The 17,005-nt window shown below is 53.2% G+C and overlaps 3 protein-coding genes across 16 annotated transcripts in view; 1 reads left to right on the top strand and 2 right to left on the bottom strand.

The window, feature by feature from the left end:
* ZFHX2 (zinc finger homeobox 2) overlaps nt 1-3,443 on the bottom strand; it is a 28,787-nt gene extending 25,344 nt beyond the window's left edge. For 3 of the 5 annotated variants that reach the window (XM_058293697.2, XM_071214010.1, XM_071214009.1), the window contains exon 1: nt 97-179. The gene's annotated coding sequence lies outside the window, so the exon portion shown is untranslated. Of the gene's footprint in view, nt 1-96; nt 180-3,117 lie in introns of those variants that run through there. The other 2 variants (XM_058293698.2, XM_012524373.3) reach the window with 2 other exon arrangements.
* Nucleotides 1-12,295, top strand: part of THTPA (thiamine triphosphatase) — a 45,784-nt gene extending 33,489 nt beyond the window's left edge. For 6 of the 9 annotated variants that reach the window (XM_004456357.5, XM_058293703.2, XM_058293706.2 and 3 more), the window contains 2 exons: nt 6,682-7,230; nt 8,310-12,295. In XM_004456357.5, the coding sequence (XP_004456414.1) occupies nt 6,687-7,230; nt 8,310-8,455 (690 nt within the window). In that variant the 5' untranslated portion in view covers nt 6,682-6,686 and the 3' untranslated portion in view covers nt 8,456-12,295. Of the gene's footprint in view, nt 1-3,627; nt 6,594-6,681; nt 7,231-8,309 lie in introns of those variants that run through there. The other 3 variants (XM_004456356.5, XM_071214012.1, XM_058293709.2) reach the window with 3 other exon arrangements.
* AP1G2 (adaptor related protein complex 1 subunit gamma 2) lies at nt 9,092-16,808 on the bottom strand. 2 transcript variants are annotated; one of them, XM_023588198.3, is made up of 22 exons: nt 16,630-16,740; nt 16,131-16,335; nt 15,612-15,736; nt 15,322-15,463; nt 15,105-15,201; nt 14,853-14,929; nt 14,642-14,737; nt 14,167-14,247; nt 13,746-13,844; nt 13,514-13,569; nt 13,239-13,352; nt 12,926-13,066; nt 12,787-12,841; nt 12,577-12,699; nt 11,830-11,919; nt 11,614-11,741; nt 11,275-11,379; nt 10,874-10,994; nt 10,660-10,795; nt 9,805-9,968; nt 9,488-9,586; nt 9,092-9,401 (listed from the first exon to the last, which is right to left on the bottom strand). In XM_023588198.3, exons 1-22 carry the CDS (start codon nt 16,650-16,652, stop codon nt 9,300-9,302), a joined length of 2,379 nt encoding a protein of 792 aa, XP_023443966.2. In that variant the 5' UTR covers nt 16,653-16,740; the 3' UTR covers nt 9,092-9,299. The 2 variants fall into 2 exon arrangements, with proteins under 2 accessions (XP_023443966.2, XP_058149683.1); XM_058293700.2 differs by lacking the exons at nt 15,612-15,736; nt 16,131-16,335; nt 16,630-16,740 and adding an exon at nt 16,752-16,808.
* Between the last annotated feature and the right edge of the window lie 197 nt (nt 16,809-17,005).

Below are 17,005 nucleotides of genomic sequence, written 5' to 3'. Positions count from 1 at the left end.
CAAAGCCAGTCTCCTGTCATATTCTGTAGGTACCATTTCCCGTCCTCCCCTTCCTTTGTTGCCTGCCTTTTGGTCCTACCATCCCATCCTTAATACCTCCTGTCTCCTGAATTCTGTTCCTCTTGCTCTATTTAGGTGCTAGTGAACTCACAAACAGGACCTCAATTGAGTGCCGAAGAGCACCAGAGAGGCAAGGTGAAGCTATCAGAACCAGAAATCCTCCATATTTGACTTAGACCTGGGGCCCATAAGTGAGCTACAGCTCCCCAGCAAAGCAGCAAGTTGTTCCTGTATGGGTTTCAAGGTAACACCCGCTGTTTCTGATGTCATGGAAGGAGGAACTGTCAGGTTGCCAAGGCAACACCAACAATTTATGACATCAGAGGCTTGAGGTCTTTGGTTCTCAGGGGGCTAGGAAGATTCACATTCCTGCCAGCTAAAATAAATGGGAATTCTACTTTTTTTTTGTTTCTTTGCTCACATTCTCCTGGCTTGGGAATGAAATGCAAAGGCCTCTGGTGGTGTAGTGAGTGCTTAGACCAATGGAATGAATGCTCATGAGGTTCTCTCTCCCCTCTCCCTTCACCCCATTGCCTCTGTGCTCTCTCTCCCTTTTGCTTGGCTCTCTTTTGGGGCCTTGCTTGGTGGTATTCCTGCTATGCCCTTTTTCCAAATCGCCCCTCCCACAGCTCTCTCTTTGCATCCATCACGCTGTGTCCTTCTCACACCAGAGGCATTTGTTTCCTTTGATATCTCATCCTCTCCTCTTTCCCCCTACCATGCTCAGTGCTGCTCTGATCTGCTTCAGCACTCCTCCTCTTGCCATCCATTTACTGCTTTGTACCATACTCTTTTCCCATCTCATCTTATTCATCAGTTCCCTTTCTTTCATTTTGCTTTTTCTGACCTAAGAATCTTTTAGCATTTCTCTCCCTCTTTCTCTCTGTATAGTTATCAACTCGTGTTTTATTTCATTTTCCCAATTTTTCATTAATCAGCCCTCAGTTCCTCCCCTGTCCTCCATTCTGCATATTTTCTTCCCTTCCTTTGCATGTTCTCATGCATTTCTCTGCCCCGTAAGCTTATTGTACACATCCTCCCCTTCCTTTCTTTAATTCTGTTCATCTTTGAAATCTTCCATCTTCTGTGCATTGCTACCTCCTCCTTTTACCCTTTTAAGGAGATGGATGGGCTTAAAACCAAAGTAAACTCTCAAGACCCTTTATCCACCTTTACCATTCTTTAGGCTAAATAAGACTGATCCCCTGCATAATATAGCTTCTATGACACTAAACAAATTTGTCTAAAGAACTGTGCTGAATCCAAATATGAAAGTGCCAGCCTAAGGAGAGGATGGACCCAGGAAGATGAACTGGAAAGTGAAGAAAAAGCCGCTGAAATCTAGAATGAATTGAAGGATTAAAAGAGACCAGCCAGGGTGGAGCTCAGAGTCCTAGAGAATGTTCCTTTACAAAATCAAAGTTGACAGTTAACTGACATAATGATGCTGACTGATGAAGGGGTTATCCGCCCCTGGAAGCCCATTAAATTGATTTCTTGGCCTGTTTATATGCCTTCACAAATCATACTCCCCCAGCCCCTTGCTCTCTGGCACCTTCTGATGCTGGGGTTAAACTGCTAGGTAAGAGGATAAGGGAGAAAAGGAACTTGGGGTGACCAAAGAGGACTGGTAGGAAGAGGGCAGATAACGGGAACAAAGATGGAGAATAAGCAGGAGAGATTATGGGAGAGAGGGGTGGGGAAAAAAGAGGTAAAAGAAAATGGGAAATGAGAAAAGGGACAAGATAAAGTGGGGGAAGGGAGGAAAATTAAGTCAGCAAGGAAAAGGGCTGTGCTGGGAAGCTCCTGGAGAGGCAGATGACAGAGATCAGAAGGTGAGGTCCTGATGGGGGAGACAGGCACACGGCAAAGGGACAGTCAACAATGCTAGGAAGTTCCAAAGCTTCCTCGGTGGTGGTGAAAGAGGAAGCTGTCCTGGCTGTGCTGAAAGAGCATGGGAGTCCTTGAGGGAAACACTTCTACTCTCTCCCCCTACTCTTCCTGGCCCCAGACCAGTGACTACCACTGTCTTGGTGCCTAATTCCAAAGTAGCCTAAAAGGGCCAAAGACATACATATGGACCCCGCAGGAGAGAGCACGGAGTCCTAGAAGGGCAGAACAGTCAAGCAGTCAAGGAGTGACACAGTGACAGGGACACACGGAGAGGATTACTCGGATGGGAAGGTTACACAGAGACAGTGAGTGACACACAGACCAGGAGATGGATGCGTGAAGAATGGGAAAACCAATAGCCAGGGAGTAGCGTGGTTGAGTGCTCAAAAATGATAGCGCTACCCAGAGACGAGAAGCGAGAGTGGATGGAGAGTTGGGGGTGGGGATGGGGGGCTGCACAGACATGCTTCATCTTGAGTGGGGCTGTGGCCTCCCCTCTCCTACTCGCACCCTTCCAAAAATAAAAAAAAACCACAAAAAACCTCAACTTCATGCAAAAACGAAGATTGAGGGTATCCACATCCTCCTTACCCCCATAATCAACCCCCTCCCCCCCCCCCCGCCCCCGCCCCCAGCGTGCTAGCCCGTCTATCAGTCCGCCCTCCGCGGTTCCTCCCCCATCCCGCTGCCGGCGGGGGGCCGCCGAGACCCAGGCCCTAAGGGCCTGACAGCTCCGAGCCCCGGCACTCACCCGGCCTCCCCTTCCCTCCGGGACCCCCGCTCCCCGCACAGCTCAGCGCGGTCCGTCTAGGCTTTCGGTACCCTCGTTCTGTCCAGCTGGCTCCTAGTCCAGCCTCGATGCCTTTTCCTTTCCCATCTTTCTCTCCACCCCTGCATCTCTCTTCCCTCCATCCCCGCCCGCACGCCCCCTTCCTCCCACACCCCTGCCCCTCCTTATCCCGGGTTCTGGGTCTGCCCGTCTGTCCATCCGTCCGTTCCCCCTCCCCCAGCCCCTTCTCGTCCCTCTCAGTCCCCATCCAGCGGCAATCTGGAGCGCTTCCTTTCCCCTCCGTTTCGAGCTTCCAAAGAGCAAGGAAGGAAAGAAGAGAGAGAGGGAAAGGAGAAAAAAACCAACCCAGTAGCATCGGAAATCGATGCACTTACACCTCAGCTGGAAGCAGGGACGGGAGTCGAACCGCGGCCGCCGAGCAGCGCGAGGCGGGGAGGGGAGGGGGCGGCTCTTGGAAAGGACTTCTCCGATGTGTTGATTCCTTTTTTTCCCCTCCTCCTCCCTCCCTCCAGCGCTCGCTCCGGGGCGTCGGGGACGGAGAAGGAAAAAAATAAATAAATAAATTCACGGCGGTGAGGGAAGTGAAGGAAAATAATCAATGCTATTTGGCTGCGGCCGAAGTGTTTTCCCGGCTTCGTGAGGGGGTTTCCATTGATTCACCCTGGGCACTCTCTCGCTCCCTGCCTCCTCCTCCTCCTCCTCCTCCTCCTCACCCTCCTCCTCCTCCTCCTCGCCCTCACTCCTCCGCCTCATTCACTGGCTGAAGCCGAAGCGTCCCACACAATGGAATAATCAATACCCAGGCGCCCGGGGCGGCCCCACTGAGCAGGTGCAGCGGCCCGCCCGCCGCAGCGCCAGCCGGGAGCTGTAGTCCGCCAGGCCCCGCCGCCGGCCCGGAGCGCCCTGTCCGCCCGCCCGGCGAGGAGCCGTCATCTCGCGGGACCCGCGCGGGGAGCGGGCGAGCGCGGTCCGGCCTGCGGGCCCGACTGCTTCGGCGACTCTGGCTCTAGGCTCAAGCCAGTGCTGTAAGGAGGACAGGCTCTTTCCCCCTCTTTCCCGTCTTCTCATCCTCTTGCCTACAGAAACCATTCGTGTGTTCTGTTTTGTTTTAAATCAGCGCTAGAATAAGCCTTGGCTTCTATCACGCTCTCAGAGCCGCCAGAGGCCTCTCACTTTTTTCATAGCCTTCTTCTTGCCGTATTATTCCCCCTCCCTTCTGATTGGGGACTAGAACCTTCTACACAGCAATTACTCTGAAGTCTCCAGAAGCTTCTGTCTCCTCCACTTGTTCATGTAATCCCCAGAGCAGGGTTTGGATTCTGGCTTCTGATACTCATCTTCTGTTTATTACTTTATATGCTCTTTCGGTCTAATAACAGTAATTGTTAAGATTTATACAGGCACAGCTCCAAGTGCTTCTACATATACTAATTTATTTAATCCTCCCATCCCTAAGAGGTGGATATTATTAGTCCCCATTTACAGTTGAGAAAACCAAGGCACAATCAAGTTAGTTAACTGGCCCATGGTCACAACAGCCAAAAAGTGACAGGGCCATGATTTAAACTTTGATGGTCTGGCTCCAGGGCCCACAGTAGCTGCTACAGTCTACTTCTCTAAAAAATATAAATAAAGGAAAAGAAAGAAAGACCCTGCAGTTCAGAGGGGAAAAAAAAAGGAAGGAAAAAGAAACTCACATCTTGGGTCTTTACTATGTGCTAGGTAGTTTGTCATTTGAGTTCTTGCAAATAACTCTGTGAGGAACTCCACATTTTACAGAGATTTAGAAAGATGGAGTAGCTTGCCCAAGGCCAAGCGTAAGGAAAGTGGAGCTGGGAGTGAACCCCAGGTCTGTCATCCTTCCATTCCATTAAGCTGCTGCCTGGAATTAAGCTGCTGGATCAGCCCTTATAACTCAGGGAACGTTGTCTTCCCAGGGCAACAAAACTGAAAAGCAAAGGCTGGAGGAAAAAAATCAGGCCAATGAGAGAAGTCAGAGGCTGGAGGCCTTTCCCTCCCTGTCCAGTGGAGCTTGTCATGAAGTGGGAGGAGGGATGCATCCAAGATATCCCAAGTTAAAGATACCATGACTGTAAACCAGTGTCTTTCTCCCCACAGTGCTTCCCACTTGTTGACAGTTTTCCAGAAACATACTGGAGAGAGGGTAGGTGTTGAGAACTTAGCATTTCTCACCCATGATAGGGGGGAGCCCAGGGAATTACAAGAGCTCCTGTTCCTGAGCAAGCTACCTCACCTGGAGGGTGAGACATACAGTTAAGGTCTCTAGGCAACCATATTCCTTAGAGGAAGAAAGGAGATGTCTTCTCTGTTTTGTTTTCCACAGCAGTCAAAGGACAACCTCCACATCTTAATTTTATTTTATTTTTTAAGGAAGTATGAAGGACTGAACGCGGGACCTTGTACATGGGAAGCAGGCGTTCAGTCACTGAGCTACGCCTACTCCCCATTAGTTTTTTTTTTAGTTAGGCCAGTAAAAAGGATTTATTGGGAAATGGGGGAAAGAACAGAACTTGCTGAGAAATGGGAGAAGATGGAAATACACACCAAGATTTGGTGGGGGCTCCTCTAGGTAGAGGGAGCCAACTGTATTTTAAATGAATATGAATATTTCTCATACTCCCAACACAGACTGCTCAGGGACTGCTGGCATTAGTGACAACCTTTTCAGTCTGGCGCACAAGGCCTTATCTCTCTCTACTTACACACTGACCAGGTGCGCTCTGGCTGTTCCCTTCTCCATTTGAGTCTCTAAATGTTGAAATCCCATCGTGTCTTTAGTTCCCATCCAAAAATAATACTTCGTCTTGAAGAACGTCTCTTCCTCCTTTCCCATGCCTGGATGTAGTAAATCCCCTCTAAAACTCCTCATCAGCTGAATTGGTCTAATTTATCCTTATTTTTCAGCCTATTGCCATTGGACTGCACTTAGTGGGTCACTGTCTGTTGGACAGGTTAGCGTCTGAATGGCTTTTAGTCCAGACCCATCTGCCTGGGGAGTGATGGGACTTGGAGGCGGGACTGGGCCTCAGCTCCTAGCACCGGACTCGCCCTACACTGCCCAGCAGTCCCACCCTCAGTGTTAGGTATTGCCCCGCGGGAAGGAATTGCAGCTTTCCTGTCACCATAGCGACGGGTGGGGAGAGCAGGCCAAGTCTCCCTTTCGAACTACATCTCCCATCATGCACCTGGGCCCCCCAGGGCGCCTAAACTCAGCCTGAGGCCTGCGACTCAGACCGACACCCCCGGGGTTAGGAGGGTTCGGGGATAAAAAGCAGAGCACCGGCGTGGCGACCTCGCTCCCCACCACCGCGGGGTTCTTTGCCCTGCGTAACCTATCAGGCTTCTTGAGCTCCGGCCTGCCTGCGGCGCCGCCACAGCGGGCCTAAACATGGCCGCTCGTGCTGGGACCGGCCGGGTGAGTGGAGAGCCAGGCCGAAGTCCGGAACCAGGGACTACTCCCGGCATGCCTCGCGTGGCGTGGGCTCCCTTCCCCCATCTCCTGGTCCCGCGCGAGAGAGGTCCTGGCCTTTGAGGTGAGACCCGAGGCTCCGCTGGCGGGTACTGTGGAGGGAAAGGGCGTGGTCCTGCCGCGGTGAGCTACCGGCTCCCTGGGGTAGCGAGGGGTAGAGGGCTGGCGTTGAGAGCACACCTCTTCACGGCCCGCTTTCTAGAGAGCCTTTTGAATTGAAGGCAGCATCAGGAGTGAAAGGGATTTAACTGGAGATCTGTCGTTACTGTCGTGCCTTAAAAGATCAGGGACTGGGACGCCCATCACTGAGCAGGGGAAGAGGGCTGTAGCTCCAGCAAAGAGCTCTGGGACACAGGGTAGGTACGTCAGAAATTATTCCAGGGCCAGGGTCAGTGAGGAGTTGCATACTTGGGAACTCAGCAAATGTTTGTTGATTGACTGATTGCAGGTAGCATGGCCCAAGGCTTGATTGAGGTAGAGCGAAAGTTCGTCCCAAAGCCTGGCACAGAGGAACGGCTGCAAGAATTGGGGGGCATCCTGGAGCACCAGGTCACCTTCCGAGACAGCTACTATGACACCCCTGAGCTGAGCCTCATGAGGGCTGACTACTGGCTGCGACAGCGAGAAGGTAGTGGATGGGAACTCAAATGTCCTAGAGCAACACTTGTCTCAGGACCCCACACTGAATACATGGAACTCACAGTGGAACGTGCAGTTGTGGCCCAGGTCTGTGAGGTGCTGGGCACTGAGGATCTGTGGGCTGGAGGTGTAGCTGCTATGCTGGGACCACTGGGCCTGGAGGAAGTCGCTAGTTTTGTGACTACACGAAGTTCCTGGAAGCTGGTGCTCTTTGGTCCTGAAGAGGAGCTGCTGCTCAGGATAGACCTGGACACAGCTGACTTTGGCTATGCTGTGGGTGAGGTGGAGGCCCTGGTACATGATGAGGCTGAAGTGCCAACTGTCCTGGAGAAGATCCACAGTCTCAGCAGCTTGCTTGGTGAGGGAGACAGGTCCTGCCATGGTATCTCTGTTCCCCACTTTCTTCTTCTGGATGCCCCCATTAGACCATATAATGAGGGAGGACCTCTGGGTTATTTCTGTAATAGGAATTATTTTACCATGTTCTAGAGGATATCGTTTGCTTAGAGCTCTCAAATCTGTTTCCTCTTAAGGATTTAGTCCTTCCATGTGTCTCTTAACATTTATCCCGTTTTGCTTCATTTGGCTCTCCATCTCATATCTTTAGATACTTCAGACGTCCTTCAATTCCATTTTTAAGGTCTCTATATGTCTGTTCCTGTTTCAATCCTTCTTCCTAACCCACATTCTCTTGTTTTTGCAACTACCTCATTTAATTTGTCCTGTTGGCTTTGAGTAAAAGCTAAGAACGTTGTATTTAATATGCCAATGGTGTAAGCTTTGGCAGATTTTTCTGCTCCCAGTCTTAGCTCCCTTATAGACAGTTCATCCACAGAAATATGGGGTCGTGCATCCCATGGGACTTCACAGCCCTGGAATGCTGTTCTCACCTCCTCAGTAGGCACATGTTTAGTTCCCTGCCATAGGCCCAGCATCCGCCAGCCACTGGGCAATGGGCAACTCTATATATCAGCTGGCGGCCAGAATTCTACATGGATCCCTCCCATGGCTACTGCTGCTTTTCTTGCCTTCTTTCTCTTGGTTTCTCTGCATGTGCTTCATTACCACACTAATAAGCTCTGGTCTGCCTATATGGACTTTAATCTTGCTGGGGGAGTAAGAGGGAAAAAGAGTAACTGAAATGAGTTGTTGTTGAGGCATCCTGTCTTCCTGGAACCCTGGATGCCTCTCCACCATTTCTCCTTGTTGGAGTAGAGGATCATACTTGGCTTCCCAGCCCTACCCTTGCCTGAAATGGCCCTTTTAGGCCCCACTTCCATAGGTCTGTAATGGAGTGGGCTGGTAGCAGCTGGTTGGGTGGCACTTGGAATCCCAGTGCTGCCCTGCAAAGAACTTCGGGGTCTGGCTCGTGGGCAGGAGCAGAGTCAAAATATCTGCAGCTCTCTGGCTTGTCCCTCACTGTCCTTTTGCCTATAGGTGTGTCGGAGCAGGAGAAGGCACCTTCCAAGCTGATTGTGTACCTACAGCGCTTCCGGCCCCAGGATTATCAGCACCTGCTAGAAGCGAACCACTCTGAAGAGAGGCCACGGGGGACTAAACATTCGGACAGTAGCCTGAGCTAGGGGTGACACTTGAGAGAGATGGATCAGAGCTCTGGGCTCACTGTGCCTCTTACCCAGGCTTCCTTTCCAACAGTGACTCTTGTCCTTCTCCAGCTCTGCCTGTTCCTTCACTTACCCTCGGCCACCCTTCCTCAAGCCCTCCTTGGCTGCCTTCTTTCCCTCATCCGTCAGATGCAATCTGTGGGCCACCCCTCTCCCCTGGCTGCTAAGCAGGCTCCATTGATTTCCGCTCTTGTTTATAGGATTTCCACTTAGCCGTGATCAGTAGTTAAGCACAGGAAAATCCCTTGCCGCCCCACCCCCCCATCCCTTGGTCGATGCCATTGATTCTGCCAGCGGCTCCTAACCCGCCTTACAGCTGAGTTAGAGATGAGGGGAGGCAGCAGGGATTTCCTTGCCTTTGGGTATAGAAAATAGCAGCAAGTTCAGGAAATGGGTGGGAATCCCTGGTTTGATTTTGCTGCTGTGCCGTTCTGTCCACAAAGGGTAGAAATGTGTCCTGTGGAAGTTTAGGGGTAAATTTGCTCCCAAGGCTAGAGATGGGGAGAAAGAAAATCCTCCTTGTTGAACAGGGGAAGATACATACTGTTTAAGAATGCATTCATGTACGTTTTCTACCTCCAATATACCCAAATATGCTTCCTTCCCTTAGGTTTTATTGGGCTTTCATCGTTTGTAGGAAAGGGTGAGAAGCCCCCACCATTTTGGCAGTGGGAGGCACAGGGTCAGGGTGCCACCTGCTGGTAGCCCTCAGGCATAGGCTCCAAATTGTTGGGGTCCCTGGCCCTGGGTCAGAGGACTTGAAGCTGTGCGTGGAGGCTGAGCCGCTGAGCCCCTGAGCCCATTACTGCCATGTTTCCACAGGCAAGTTGTTCACCTCAAAGATCTCCTGCACTGACTGGCCAAAGTGGCTGTAGGTGAGGCGCAGCTTTAACCGCAGCGGGGCCTAGGAATAGGAGAGCAGAGACCAGGGTTAGATCCAGGCCTTCTCCCTTCCCTTGGGACTTATCCATGGGGGATCCTGGAGCTCACCTTGTTAGGATTGAGGATTCTGAGGAGCTGAGTGATGGGCAGGCCACCCCGAGCTGGAACTGTGTCCCCACTGGGGGCCTCTAGCTGCAGTTGGAAACTCTAGACATAGGAGGTTAGGGCAGAACACAGTGAGGCAGCTGGGTGGATTCAGACAACCCTCCATACCCAACAGTTAGAGACCCTTTTCCCCTAACCCCCCAAGTGCTTGTGTCTGCACACCACTCTTCCTATCTCATTCTCTCTCCTGCCCACCTCTTTTACTTAGTGGTCTCTTCTGAAGTACCCAGGTCACCTCTGAGCTCTGCTCTTATACAAACCTTGGGCACAGCGGCCTGGCAGATGAAGTGGGTAACATCATCCCCTGAAGAGTTGGTGACAGTGGCAGTGATTAAGAGCAAAGCAGGGGTTCCAGGAGGTCGAAGGAAGGACAGATTCAGCTGTAGTCCCTCACGCTCAAACACTTTGAGATTTGGGATGGGAACTAGAATAGGGAGAGACAGGCAGCTCAGTGTTCAGGCTGCAGATAACAAGCTCATTATTTAACAAGTCAGTTGAGCACTTATTCGGTGGCAAGGCACTACTCAACAGGCTAGTGACAAAATGGAAAGATGATGAGGTCCCTACCCTACTGGGGGCAGGAGGGGAAAGGGAGACAATAAACAAGAAAACAAGACCAGCAGACTGCATTAGGTGCTTTGAAGGAAATAAATTATGCCAGAGTAACCGGAAAGAACTAATTTAGATGGGGGTGGTGGGGAAAGGCATTTGATGTTTTAGTTGAGGCCTGGAGACTAAGAATGAGCTGGTCATGTGATATGTAGGGAAGGACTATTCCATGTGAAAAGAACTTGAAATGCCAAGGGCTTGAGGTGAGGATTTGAGGAGCTGAGGGGCCAGCGGAGAGGGGTGAGGTGAGGCTGGGGAAGCAGCAGGGCCCTGTAGGCCAAGGTAAGGAGTTTGGAATAAACAGAAGACATTGAAGGGTATCCAGGAGGGGAATGGCATGGGCAAATTAACCCTTTTATCAACTGGGGTAGGGATGGGATGGGGGGCATACAGGAGGGAAGAGGGTACATGAAACTTAGTCCATGGCTAGGAAGCAGCAACACCTTTCCATCCCACCTTCTCTAAGATCCAGCCTTTTCAGACATCTTCCCCTTGCTGAGGCTTACCCAGGGCCGGAGGAGAGCAGGGAAGGTCAAGGAGGTGTACTACGGCACCTCCTGGGGAGGGCTCCAGAGGGGGAGGATGTTGGTCATCCTCAGAAGTACCATCCAGGAGATCTAATAGATTCAAGAGCTTTGAGGCCTAGGGGCAGAGGGCAGAACAGTCAGGGCTAGATATGGAAGCAGACCAAAGTCACACCAGGGCTTCCAGCCTTCTTACCTGGGGCTCTGCAGGGACATGGGCTGCTTCTGGAAACTGGGCTGTTGCTTTGCTTGCTTTTGCCTCTTCAATCTGAGGTCCACCTTGTTCCATAAGAGGCATCTTTTCAAGGATAGCAGCTCTGAGAGGATGGAAGGCAGGGGTGTCCCTCTTTGTGAACCCTGGACTTTTCACTAGAGACATCTGGGTGGAGGAGTAAGAACATGGAGAGCCTGGGCACATGGTGGGTTGGAAGGGAAACCCATCTGGTTTCCTAAGATGGGACACTTGGCTGGTTTTCAGAGGAGCAAGGAGTGGAAACCAGCTTGGCGTCAATGGATGAGGAAGGACACAGGCAAAGATGAGAACCTTGTACCCATAAAGGGGATTTGGGTCCTACACTGGCAGAGTGCTGAACACACCTCATGTGGTCATACTTCCGGAAGAGGGTGTGGTACTCCACAGCCCGCTGCTGCAGCTCCACATCCAGACAGCTCCCATAGATGGACACCACCTGGCGGATGCGGCTGGACCGCAGAACGGTGTGTGAGTATGGTGGGAGCCTGGCCCTTCAGCTCCCAGGACAGGGCACAGCAAGCACAGGTCCCAGAGAGCAGGGAGAGACCTAAGACACTTGGCTTAGAAACAAAAACCTAAGGATTGGGAGGAGTAGGGATGAGTGTGCCTGAGAAACTGGTGGGCACTGGGAGGGGGCATCTGTCACTAGGGGCTCCAAGCAGGGGTCTGGGACCCCTTCTTACTTGTTGTCCCCACGGAGCCGGGTGCTGAGCTTCATGAGGGCTGTGAGGGCATAGCATCTAGTGGCCGGCAAGGACATATGGGACTGCAGCACCTTTTCCAGCAGTGCCAACACTTCCTCTTCCTCCACCTCGGGTTGGACACAAGCAGTGACCCTAAGGTCCAACCCTACTCCCCTGAGGAGACCCTCCTCAGTACACCCCCAATGCAGGCCTCACCTGAAGGGGCTCAGTTTCTTCGTAGCTCCCCCCCAGCAGGAGGTCTCCGTACTCCCCGATGCACCAGGCAGCTACCTGCACCAGTGGTTGCTGCATGGGAGAGGAAACACCACTCGGTCAGTGCCTGGGGTCTCTCCCCACCTTGAGACCCTGTGACATCCCTTTAGGCAGTGCAGAGATAGTGGGAATTGGAGAAGTGGGGAAAAAGAAGGGCCTTTGTATAGGAAACAACCAGTTCTGTTACTGGGTTCTCTCCTGGTGACTGGGCTCCCACTGCCCTCTGGTGGACAAGTATCAAAACTACAAGGCCTACTCACTAGGGTGTAAGCAGTTTTCCAGGACCCTAGGTTGAGAAAGGGGTGAATGGTTTCTCCGCACCCTACTTAATAAGGAAAAGGGGCTACAGATAATGGCTGGCATCTGTTAACTCAGCATTCAAGGTAATAAAACCCAATTCATACAGAAAGAACTTTTATCTATCTCATTTGATTCTCACAACAGCTCTGGGAACTGCAGGGTAGATAGCTGAGTACACCAAACATAAAGTTAAACTAGTTATCGGTGGTTCCCTGACCAGTACGTACCAGAGCCAGGACAGAAGCCCAGGTGTTCTAACTAAAAACAAGGCTCTGTCCTAGAGTTATTTCTCCTTCACCCAGGAGATAGCTGTGACTGCGAGGGAAAAGTAGTTATGGATCAGATATAGAGAGTAGGTAGACCGTGATGGGTGGGCGGGGGGAACCGTACTTGGGAGATGTCCTCTGCCAGGGCGCTGTAGAGGCGACGCACAGAATAGGCGTGGAGTTCCTGGGCTCCCCCAATCAGCTGGGTCAAGTTGGCTACTGCATCATCCCGCACGTGGGTACCTGCCTGGGTTGAGGGGTGGACATGGCCAAGTCAGTGTGGTGAACCCTGCCCACTCCCACCAAGCTCTCCTCAAAACAGCCCCTGCCTCACCGTTGTCAGCACACGCAGGATAGTGTCTATGTGCCACCGTTTAGTTGCGGCAAACCTGGGGAACATACGGCTCATCAGTCCTGGCACTGACTCTCCCCAAATTCCACCCCCTCTGCCTCCTGGGCACCTGTCCCCTCACCTCTCTGCAGCCAAAAGGATGCCCGAGGCACAGTCAGCCCGTAGCTCAGTGGGGCAGGACTCCAGAAAACCCTGTAGCTCCTGTGTCATGGCTCGGACATTGGAGCTATTCACCAGAGCCAGGCTCAATTCCAGGGCCCGCCTGGCAGGAGAAATACAGGGCAGCCTAGGTCACCCCACTTCATAACTCAGGCCCTCCCCTTTCCCAGACACCTGCCCCTTAGCCACCTTGCTCTAGGTACTCAAAGATGGCTTCAGTCTTGGCCACTTCATGCTGGGCCCTCTGCCCTGTTCCTTCATCTAGCCCTGCTCACCGGCTAAGGGAGGCATCAGGTTCCCGCAGACATTCCAGCACAGTGGGCCGGTGCCTCTGCACAGCGCTGTGATCAGACTGCACCAGCCGCAGCAATGATGTCAGTGCTACGTATCTGGTTGGGGTGGGAGAGACCCTGTGACACCCATGGCCATCAGCCCCCAGCCCTGGCCAGCCCTGGGTAGAGGGGTAAGAGGTAGGTAGATCAGGAGCTGTAGGAGAAGGAGGGCCAGGGACTCAGTGGCACATACCCAGCCAGACACCAGGGACTATTACCTAATGTTCTTGTCACTGTTGAGCAGGAAGCGGCCAAGAATATTGACAGCTAAAACCTATGAGAGGCAGAGGTTGGGGACAGTCAAGGAAGGAGTTACCTGCTCACCCAGGCTTGGGGACCACACGACCTAGGATGATGGGATGCAAGTGGGGAGAAACCAGAGAACAGGAGCTGTCTGCCTAGCTGGGGTGGTGGGTTGGGCCATGGTGGAAGAGGCATATGGACTGATACCCGGAGGCCAGCAGCAGAGCGAATGTCCATGATGGTGAGCACTGTCTCAAACAGGACTGCATTGCCTGCATTTCGGCTGGTGTCTGTGTTAGTGGCCACCTGAGTGGACAGAGAAAAGAGATGCATGTACACAGCGTCTTTCCTCTCCTTGGGCGCTCTGAAAGGTCCCCACCATATCTTCCACCCATGCCGCAACCATCCACTAAGGTTCCTGGGGCCCCCATTATGTGCCAGGCCCCAAGTGAGCACCAGGGCTGTAAACGGAATAGGAAAGCTTCTGTCCCTGCACTCAGGGAATTCACAGTCCAGGGGAGAATAGAGCTGTGATAGTGAAGCATGGTGAGTGGTCAGGGAGGGCCATTGAGGCCGGTAGGATCACAGGACTGTACACCTAACCACTGCCCCCTCCCCAACTCCCCACCTGAGCCAGCAAGTCATTCATGGTGTCACTGCTCTCATCATGGTTCCGGCCCAGAATCCGAAGCAGACGAAGTATCTGGACCTGAGGTTGGGTTAAAGAGTGAAAGGTGGAGGGGTTCACAGGGTAAGGAGTTGTGAGTCTGAGGGGAGCACTGTGAGGGGTCAGGCCAGTTCCCTCTCAATTCCCTGCTCACCCTCTTACTTCCACAGTTCCCTTGGGTGCTGAGAGGGGATCAGAGGTGGGTGAGGTCCAGGGAGCTTGGGACAGGCTTTATTTATTGTTTCCAAATGGAATTTCCTGACCTTCAGCATGCCTTCCCCAACATCCTGGGATGACCTGGGCAATCCTATGCCTGCCATCTTCCTGCCCAAAACACTGTGTGAGCCAAAGTGTTCTCTGGGAGATGGCCTCTGGCTATGGTCTTACTTCTAAGCTCGCTGTGTCTCAGGGCTGCAGCAGAGAAGGGTCAGCCCACCTGCAGGAAAGGGTCACCGACTCCAGATATGCTGTGTTCTGTGGAGTATCCAAACGTCACTAGAGTCTGGAGGATCTGCACCAGCTGGGGTACCACCTGAGGGGATGGCACAGTCTTGACTGGGCATTCTTCCTTGTTTTCTCAACCTCCACCCCATCCCTCCCTCACTGCTCCTTTTCCTGACCCAGGGCCTGCCCCTTCACCAGCCCACCTTTCGAAAGTGCCTGAGGGCTGCAGGGCTTCGATCGCAGAGCTCCGTGATCAGTGTGATGGTGCCCAGCAGGACGCCTGGGGTCAGGGTTGGGGAAGTGAATGGTGGGCTAGTGCAGGGGCAGGGGACAGCCTACTGCATGTGCGTGCATGCACTACCCTTCTCCTACGAGCTGGTGCTCCTGTTCCAATTTTCACCTCTTTGGCCCATAGCCAGGGCCGAGGCAGGGGATGGGGGGCCCTGTGGCCTTACCGTGGTGACGCTCATGAAGCAGTTGGGCACAGGGTGGGAGGAAGATGTTGGAGAGCTCAGGAACCTTCCGGATCATGTGTACTGCAGTTAGAACAGCCTATAGAGGTCATGGAGCTAAGGGGGGCAGAGGCCCACCAGGATGGACCCCCACCTCTACCACATGGCAAATGGGGTGCAGTTTCCGGGAGGGCCAACTGCCTAGGTCCTGCTGCCTCACCTTCTTGCGCACGTAGGGACTGGGCTGCAAGAGCAGTTTTTCCACCTCAGTGGCCAGGTCCCGGCACATCTCGGCGGAGCCCACAGTACTCAGAGTGCACAGGGCCAGGCCTTGTACTGGCTGAATGCCCTGGCTCAGGTCACTGCAGGTTTGGGAGAAGGTTCAATCAGGCCTTTGAGGAAACAGTCCTTCAATACCTATACCAGGCAGCCCCCTAGGATTTCCCAGTTCCCCATTTTCCCATCTCCCTGATTCCAAGTGCTTCCCAGAACCACTCCCAGCTCTCTCACTTCTTGATGCTGTTTGTAATGAGCAGGTGGGCATCCTGCCTCTCATCCAGTAGAAGCATTGCCCCCAGGTAGCCCACCCTCTTGTCTGTGAATCTGGGGGAGGCGATCAGTTTCAGGCACTCCATCTGTAGGGAAGGGGGCAGACCAGGAAGGGGCAGGGGTGAAACCAGAACATCTCCAGTTCCATCTTCCTTCTTAACACCAGACTAAGGGGTGGGTGGGTGCGTGGGCGGCACCAAAACCCATCACCCTCCCTTCAACAAGAGCAGAGGCTTAGGAGATTCAGGCGTTAGTGGGTAGTAGTGAAGGATGGGAGAGGAGGAGATGCCCTGAATGCCGCTGGCTAAAGAATGAAGGATTCAGACCAGCCCAACAGGAAGGTTGCGGGGTCGGCTGTGAGGGCTCAGAAATTCTTTGTAGAATAAAAAAAATAGGGGGCAGATAGGTCACGGCGGTCTGAGACCCTGCCCCACTAGCCGTCCTCATCAAACTCAGGCGGGAGGTGTCCCTGCCCAGTACCTGTCCAAAGTGGGCGGGGTAGCCCAGCATGTGGACGTAGAGCAATTTGGCCAGCTGTCGGTGCCTGTGCAGAGGATCCCCATCGCGGAAGGAGGCCCGGATATGGGCACACTCCTTCTGGATCACCTCCCGCTCCTGGGCCTGGGTCTTAGCCCCGCGAATCTCCTCGATTAGGTCCTGAAGCTTCAGCGAAGTTATCGCCATTCTGGGGGCAGAGCCCGGAAAAGGAGAGAGCTTTTAACACTCTCTGGCCGAGCGTGCCTGGCCTTTCTGACAGGCTCGCCCGTGGCCAGGATTCTGAGGGCCCGGGTTTCACAGCTTCCCTATCCACCACACTCAGACTTCGCCTCTTGGGGATCCAGATTCCGCCCTTTTCCTACCGCGCGAGGGGATATCCACTACGCATGCGCTCCGGGTCTTGTTTCTACTGCGCACGAGCCAAAGCCCGCCTATTCCTGCCCCCACCTCACCGCCTGCACACCTGGTTTCTCATTCCTACCTCAGCCTTTCCTTTCCCTCCATGGCCGTGCGCTTTTTCTTCTGCGGGATCCCAACCCCATTCCCATATCAGGCGGCCTTAGCTTCCCCACCCTTGGACGCCAGCCCCAACGCCAGCCTCACCTTAATCCTTTCCTAACTCCGTTCCTCTCCCATCCAGCGCTTCCTGGTCCTGGGCCGGCCTGGGGGCGGTGCTTTGAGCGGCTCCTTCCTCACCCCGCCCCCACCACGGGACCCCGCCCTCCAGGGCTGCCTGCAGAAGCTGCTTGAATCCCCTGACCTGGCTCTGGCTTCGGAGTTTAGGAGAAAAATCTCTCATCCACATAGAGGCTTATAATAGGCCGAAGATGTCCCAGGAAGGACCCTCGTACATCCTC

The sequence above is a fragment of the Dasypus novemcinctus genome, chromosome 3, assembly GCF_030445035.2.
Source record: "Dasypus novemcinctus isolate mDasNov1 chromosome 3, mDasNov1.1.hap2, whole genome shotgun sequence".
Taxonomy (NCBI): domain Eukaryota; kingdom Metazoa; phylum Chordata; class Mammalia; order Cingulata; family Dasypodidae; genus Dasypus; species Dasypus novemcinctus.
The sequence above is the reverse complement of the archived record's forward strand: the minus strand, read 5'-3'. Positions and strand labels throughout refer to the sequence as shown.